We start from the raw sequence: 8,160 nt of genomic DNA, 5'->3' as shown, positions 1-8,160 counted from the left end.
GCATCATTAACTAGATTTCTGTTCTTCCATTTATTAAATCAGAAGAGCTGGAGCAACACTGCTGAATCACCCCTACTCAATCTAAAAACAATAAAAAGGAGATTCCTTTGTATTGTCATAGTAAATAATGCAAACAGATGCATTAAATTGAAACTAAAAAGAAGATTCAAACATAAAAAGCAACTCGGAGTGATCTCTTCACAGTAGAGCCACATTGCTCTGAGATAGTCTCCAATAAAAGTGAGAGTGACGCTATAATGAATCCCCATCTCAAAAGTGACATGACTTGGACCAGAACATCTCAGTGAGTTAACCTAAAAAGACTAACCTTAGTCTACCACCCACAAAGCAAAAGAACAAGATAATGCTTTCCCCATTGCCATAACAAGCAATCTATAATAGACATAACGATACATAATTAAAATGACCAATCCATAGAAGGAGAACTTCCTTAAGAATGACTGAAATGTCAACCTAGAACTGCATAAACAATGGAGATGATTTTGAGACCTTGGCCTAAATCACCCGAGATATGGTCAGTTTGGCTCATCCTATTCTGAGCCTCACACTCGTGTACTTTGGGTGTAAGTGCAGCCCAAGTAAGCATTTTCTAAAAGGTCATCCATACCACTGATAGTGTTCTCACCCAAGGACTAGCCCTCTGCACCATCCTAAAAGCTTGCTACCAGGAGCCGTACCTTGTCCAAGCCTTCCAGTCCCGGCAGTCACTCCCTACCCTCGTCAAATCAGGGAATCACGATTGTACCAAAAAGGGAGGAAACTAAGCAACCTATACTTCCTAATGGCAAGTATGAGAATGAAAGAATTTATCCAAAACCACAACCAACATCTGTGACCAAGCAGCTGAATGGGAGTCAAAACATTACATTACCTTGCTTGTGATTGAACAAGAGATGCAGTGGCAAAAGATGCATGTGAAGCAGCAACATGTCAAAAGAAATTGAGAGATTAACCTGTCCTGACTTTTACATTTTCAAAGGAGTAAAACCATTGCATTAGCACCTAGCAAAATTTTTAAACAAGTCAGACCTCACCACAGCCCTCCAGTGACATATCTATTAATTATAAGAAAATTTCTTTCAAGTTTGGAGAAATCAGATCTAAGCATCGTCATGTGCGTGATTCTCAGGTTCAAAACGGCATATTTACAAGGTAAGTTTCTAATACAATATATTATAGGAAAATTTCTTTCAAGTTTGGAGATATCAGATCTAAGCATCGTCAAGTGCGTGATTCTCAGGTTCACAACCGGCATATTTACAAGGTGAGTTTTTAATACAATATACTCCATCACAAGAGTTCCCACGACATCAAGAAAATTTCCGCTATATCTAAAGATACACTAGATCAATTATGTGTGATTATATTTTATGGCTACAAGCAATCTTTTAAAAAGAAACAGATCAAAAGAACCCGCTTGATGTCTGCTTCCAATTTAAATGAGGTCTGAAGTTAAGTTCCAAACAGTAGCATTACTGAAGACAATAAAGATTGAAGAAATTTGTAAAGGTAGAAAGTGAAGTCTACAATATGATTTCTTTCAAACAAATAGAAAGTGATATGCACTTATCTAACTTATACTTGGTTACACATTGAACTTATTTATGATTTACTACTTTATCATTACTACGAGTAATGATGTTAAATAAGACAATTAGTTTGTAAAGTCTCTTTATATCTGTATCCAAATTCTGAAAGTACAGAATGACTTAAGAATTGGCCCAACCAAGTCAAAGTGATTTGGCCACTTAATGCCTGCTTAGTACCTCTTCTGCTGCTACAAGTAAACAAGATCAGACATAGAAAGAGTTCTCAATAGAACTAGTCAATCTAGACCAAGTTTTAAAACACTAGCATAGAGCAAAATTAAATCTGTCATCAATAACAGCTTGATTAATCTCATGAAGCGATTATATGATGTATTGCAAAAGCCTCAGAAACTCTGTTACACAATTTTCTAGACACATACACAATGCTTAACTTTAAAATTAGAAGGAATAAATCATAATGCAAGAAAAATTACAAATAGTAATGGTGATGTCCCTATGTAGGAACCAGCTAAACTTAAACATAGTCAAAACGCATACTGTTCAACAACTATACAGTGAAAAATCTACTTACTGCCAACCAAGATGGAGATAAACACTAAATTCTATACTTCCCTGCAGAAAATTTTTAGTATTTCATCTTTCACCCAGACTCTAATCAGTCCATTCAAACAGGAGAAAAGATGTGAAGATTATTGCTGTCTGAATTGACTTATACTTTTTGCTTAATCTAAATCTTGCAGCTCATTCACTTGAGTCTCTTTCATCTAAAATTCCTGAAAGTTTCACAACACTCAAGTGTTGATGTAAATGATTGTCAATAATGAAAATCTCTTGATAGAAAAGAAAAAATTATGCCTCCCATTCATAAACAAACTATAACAAATCTAAGCAACTGAAGAATCTGACCAGCTAAAGGGCACCACCACAATGCAGAAAAAGTAATGTGGTAAGCCATCCATCCAAACAAAATGGATGCTGGTTTTACAAACGGAAGGGCTTCTCCAATATTAAGGACAATTCAACCCTCAACAAGCAAGGTCCTCTCTAACAGAACACCACAGCCCAACTGACCAAGAAAAATGCACTCCAAGATCGTCAGACCCTGCACAATGAAAAAGAATATGAAGAAACAGATTCTTTGACCTGCTTAGAAAGAAAACATCTATTGGCTAACACCATTCTTTTTCTCTTCAAATCCTTTTGTAGTTAGAATTCTCTTCAAACACTCTCAGGACAGAAAGCTAGCTCTCACCGGTGCTCTAGAATTCCAGGAAATCTTCCAAGGAGAAGGGAGTTCCCAACTTCTGTTGTGTTCCAGAAGTTTGACATGCTGATTTGACGGTGATAAACCCATCGTTGCAGGCTATAGTGAAACCATAACACAGCATCCTCTTCTCCATCAATACCCTGAAAAGCATAAAGCATGCCAAAGATCATGAAGTAGTTCAATTTCCCCATGATTCCATAGATCTTGATGCTGCCACACCATTCCTCCATTTTTTCCCTTCACAAAATGAGGCCATTAAAGAATGATCTCCACAACATTTGGCAGATTGCTGCCTTATAACTGTCAAGTTACTGTAGCTCCTAGCCATCTTTTGGATAAATTTAGATCATTCTAGTAAACAGAAGACTGTTAAGTATAGGTCCAATGATCCAAGATCGGATGGCTAAGTTTTCCTATGCAAGCAATTTCGTCCCAGGTTGCAACACCATGTTGCTGTCATATTTGGGAAAAAGTCCTTGGTTGTGACCTAGCAATAAGAATTGTTGAAGTATTTAAGTATTAAACCATGCCTTCATCTAAAAATTTGAGCTTTTAAAACAATTGACTATTGTTTCACACAATTTCACATGTTATTGAAGAAGGAGGTCCTGAGTTCAAGTTGTATAAGGTCCCCTCTTTGTTTTCATGCTTCAATTTTAGGCCAAAGCCCAATCTACGCATAAGGGGGAGTGCGAAAGTATTCAAATAAATATTAAACCACACCTAAACTAACAACATAAACTTCTAGCACAATTGGTATCAGTCCCACACATTTGCACTAGCATGATTGAAGCTTCATTAACAGTATCATGACCAATCAGCAAAGCTGAATGGTAAAATATAATCTCATTTGAAGATTGATGAATCAACAGTAAGAATCAAATAAATTATTAGGTAAAATTCAAGGATTTTACGCAAAAAAAAAAAAAAAAAAAAAATCAATAAAAGATCAGTATCTTACAGTCTGACAAACCATCCACTAGTATCTCCCGTGGGGAAATGGAAAGTGTGAAACCTGTTTCAATAGATTTACTTAGATTTTGCAACCACACAACTGCACTTATACTCATTCGGAACCCAACCTACAGGTTGGACTTCTTGAGCAGCAATTGTATCACAGAACGCTAGATAAATTCAACTCAAACAGACCAATAAAAGGAAGTGGGAGGAAACAACTTTTCAGGCTGATAGGTAATGTGAACCTTCCTAATCTTCGACAAGAAAGGATATCTGGGAAAGAGAAAAAAAGTTTGAATCAACTCAGTCAAGAATTACAATCAGGTCAAGTGTAAATTGATTTAAATGCTCATAATTTTTCACTCACATGCTGTTATGTTTCTTCAAAGCAACAGCCTATATTTTGAGGCCACTATCATCAATTTTGCACCTTGATATAATGTCATGGGAAGACTCTAATCAATCTGCACATAAACTAATCATGATCCATGCGTAACATAAAAGTTAGAACTCAATGTTCGAAAGCAGACTATAACCGAATGGGGCATGACATTTGCTCTTGAATTCAAGAAAAATATCTATGATTCTGATTTACATATTAATAAAGCTCAAAAGGACCCAGTCAAATGCTTTATTCACCAGTAATCCTCACAAGAGCATTGCCCTTCCTTGAAGCAATGAAACCTGCGGGTGTCCCTAACAGTGATTTCCCTTTTTGTAATCTTAGAGATGTGTTTGATTGCATTATGGCAATCCCCACATATTCTAAGATTTTTCACCGCAAGTATTGGCTCCCCATCCTTAGTCGAAATCAACCCAAATGCAACTGCTAGCTTCTCACTGTGATGTCTTAATCTCATTTCCATCTCTTTTTCCTCCATTCCATCCTCCTTTAACGAAACCTGATTAACATCCGGTACATAACCAACCTTCCTAATCTTCAATAGCATCTCATCCAAGTAATCACGAATCTCTTTAATCATTGGGTGTGAACTATCTTCTGCCACAAATACATGGGTTCTTCGATTTAGCTCGATCCAGCTGCAACCTGGATTCTTTTTAACACCTCTGTCTCGCATTAGCCTTCTTATTGCTACTATATCTTCCAATCTGCCAGCACTACTGAACATATTTGAGAGGACAACATATGGAGCAGCATTTGCAGGTTCATGCTGCAAAAACTGATAAGCTGCTTTGACAGCTATCTCCATGTTACCGTGCTTCCTACATGCCCCAAGCAATGAGGCCCAGCCAACGGAGCCAGGACTGAATGGCATTGTCTCAATTAGCTTCTCAGCTTCACTTATTTTGCCTGCCCGACCTAGTAGATCAATCATGCATGAGTAATGTTCTGCCTCTGGCTCAAGCCCAAACTTCTCCTTCATCATGTTGAAATATGTTTGGCCCTCATGAACTTTCCCAGTATGTGCACATGCAGAAAGTACAGAGATGAAAGTTATACTTGTAGGAGGGATATCATTGTCCAGCATCTCTTGAAAGAGAGCAAGAGATTTCTCTCCTAATCCATGCTGAGCATAACCTGCAATCATTGAGTTAAGTGAGACAGTATTATGCTCCGGCATCCTATTAAATAACCTCCTGGCATCCCCCAGATTCCCGCATTTTGATACATTGCAATTAAAGCATTATCAACAGAGATCCAATTTGAGGGAATCTCTGATTTGATTACCAAGCCATGCATTTGTTTCCCCTGAGAAGGAGATGAGAGATTGGAGCAGGCACTGATTGCACAAACAAAGCTACAATCATCCGGTCTGTACCCAAATCTTCGCAGACTGCGGAAACATTCTAGAGCCTCCTCTGAGAGTTCCTCGTTTTGTGAATACCCTGAAATCATAGTGTTCCACAAAACCAAATCTGGTTCCTTGATCTCTTGAAATACTTTCTCGCAATCCGACATGGCACCCTTGCACTTAGAATACAAGTCAATCAAGCCACTCCCAACATGTGAATTCTGGTGGAACCCTGTTTTTACAAGCTTAGCATGAAACTGAAGCCCGCCTACCAAATCGCTTACACAGGTAAATGCAGTGAGAACACTTGCCAAAGTATACATATCTACATACATGCCCTTCCTAATCATCTCTTGGAACAGCTCCAGTGCTCGTAGCCCTTCCCGGTGCTGTCCATAAGCAACTATCATCGAATTCCAAGAAACCTCATCCCTAGCCTCTCCCATCTCATCGAACATCCTCTTCGCCTCATTCAAATAACCATTCTTACTGTAATACGTTAGAAGCGCATTGCTCGGAGAAACATAAGAATCAAGACCACTGGAAACCGCAAAAGAATGCAACTGCCTCATCAAAGAAACATCATCGCCGCAAGCTGTGACCACAGCAGACAATGTGAAGCCATCCATGTCGAGCCCCATCTCCCGCATCCCCGCAAACAAGGAGAACACCGGTCCCATCTCGCCTCGGTCGGCAAAAGCGGAAAGCATGGTGTTGTAGGAAACGAGGTCTGGCGCGGGAATTCGATCGAACAGCTGGCGGGCGACCATCATCTGGGACTCCTTGGCGTAGGCGGCGACGATGGCATTGAAGGAGAACACGTTGGGGTTCGGGGTCAGGTCGAAGGCGCGGCGAGCGGCCAGAAGGCGGCGGCATTTGGAGTAGAGGAGGATGAAGTGGTTGGAGAGGTAAGTGGAGGGAGGGACGAGGGACTTGATGTACAGGGCGTGGAGGGATTTGCCAGTCAAGAAGTCCCTCTCAGCTATGCACTGCTTCAGGAGGTGGCGGAAGCTGTGGAGGTTCCATGAGAGTTGGTTCATCTAACGCCAAGCAGTGGCCGATGAAGAAAGACTACGGATCAAACAGGGCAGATGCCAAGAACCCTCCTTGATTCGTCCTGTGCACGTGTTCGGGGATGCTGAGGATTACCCAAGAACCTAAGTAGCGATGTTGGAAGCATGAATTGGATCTAACACAATCTGTTCACGCAACTTCTGCAAGAATGTCTTTGAATTTGCAGTTTCAGAACGCGAAGTACCCTTTGAAAAAGTTCAGAGCTCAGCAATTGCACTTACATATACAGCAGTTGGTCGTTGCTGGGTTGAAGAGACTTCCGCCAAAACCTCATAAGAAATAAAGGTACGACGACATAAATGATCCATGAATTTCAATTCATCATGTAATGTCATTTATGAAATATGATTTTGTTCAATATGCTCGCTAACCTTTGGCCTAATGTGCAATATCGTTAATGAACTTTTAATTTATTTAATATAATCCGTAAGTTTTTAATACGTGTTCAATTTAGTATTTGAGTTATATAAAAATATTTAATATCGTTCATAAACTTAAATTATATGAAAGATAAAATTGTATTTTTTCATATAGTATATTGAACAAAGAACACAAGTATCGCGTACATAAGAAAAATGATCATTAATGTATGGAAAAAAAAAATTCAAAGGGAATTCTTTTTTTTTTCAATTTTCACGTTTATTGATTAGGTTGTTTGTAAAGTTTGAAAAAAAAATCAAACTTTAGTGAAATACCTTGGAATTAAAATAGAATTTATGAATTTTTGTGTCCTCCATAAATTGAATATATACAAAACAACCGATTGAAGATAGTTCATAAAAAAAATTAAGACGTTTAAAAGTAAGGAGAGGGAGAAACTCCAATGACAGCTATGTCAATCGAATTTTTCGTGGTAGAGACTTGATTAAAAAATTTGTGAAAATAGAATGGCTAGATTAAAAAAGTTTGTAAGTACAAGGATAAAATGTAAAACTTTTCCAAATTGAAAATAAGTAACGAACCAAAAGTCGGTTCACCATGGTAGAGCATGGTGTAAGGCACTTAACAAAAATCCGTTGCATCACTTCGTAACCCCATTTCATCAGATAAATTTCCTATCCCTAGCATTATCAGTAGTAAACGCGTCTTCCCATGCATAGCCCCAACTCCAACCACCCCCATAAAAAAAAAATAAAAAAAAAAATGTAGATATTAGGCCTAATGCTGGGTTTCACCTGGACCAGCTCAGCAAATGGGCCTTGTAATTTTGCAAGGACTATCCATCCACACATGCGATTTTCACAAAATTCATAAGGCTATTTACGAGATTGATCAATCGCACCACTTCAATTGTGTGAGCCGCATATAAAATACACTTTAGTTCATAAGTGCCGAGACTAGATAGCACGATGTGTGAATTTGCGGAGAGAGGGAACACGACTCTATTCATCTAGTCAGCTTTGCTTCTTGTGGAAATTAAGTACTAAGACGACGTGCATTTCAATGAAACGACTTAACAAATGAAGCCCTGTGATTTTTCACCATTAAGCGTGATGCCCCAGTGGTGATTAGTGAAGAGGTGTAACGTATCTTTTGC

At 38.6% G+C, this 8,160-nt stretch overlaps 1 protein-coding gene and 1 long non-coding RNA gene across 2 annotated transcripts; both read right to left on the bottom strand.

Moving 5' to 3' along the window:
* Nucleotides 1–2,430: 2,430 nt before the first annotated feature.
* On the bottom strand, nucleotides 2,431–4,305 carry LOC104430188. Its single transcript, XR_005546449.1, has 3 exons — nucleotides 4,163–4,305; nucleotides 3,800–4,068; nucleotides 2,431–2,978 (listed from the first exon to the last, which is right to left on the bottom strand). It is a non-coding gene; the product is annotated as an uncharacterized LOC104430188 (long non-coding RNA).
* Nucleotides 4,306–4,327: 22 nt separating this feature from the next.
* Nucleotides 4,328–6,827, bottom strand: LOC120286234 (pentatricopeptide repeat-containing protein At3g49710-like). The gene is given in 2 exon segments (XM_039301620.1): nucleotides 4,328–5,422; nucleotides 5,425–6,827. Coding segments are annotated over 2 exon segments (2,157 nt in total). The 5' UTR covers nucleotides 6,590–6,827; the 3' UTR covers nucleotides 4,328–4,430.
* Nucleotides 6,828–8,160: the final 1,333 nt, after the last annotated feature.

Source organism: Eucalyptus grandis, chromosome 9, assembly GCF_016545825.1.
Source record: "Eucalyptus grandis isolate ANBG69807.140 chromosome 9, ASM1654582v1, whole genome shotgun sequence".
NCBI lineage: Eukaryota > Viridiplantae > Streptophyta > Magnoliopsida > Myrtales > Myrtaceae > Eucalyptus > Eucalyptus grandis.
Note: the sequence above shows the minus strand (reverse complement) of the source record. Positions and strands in the feature narration are given on the sequence as shown.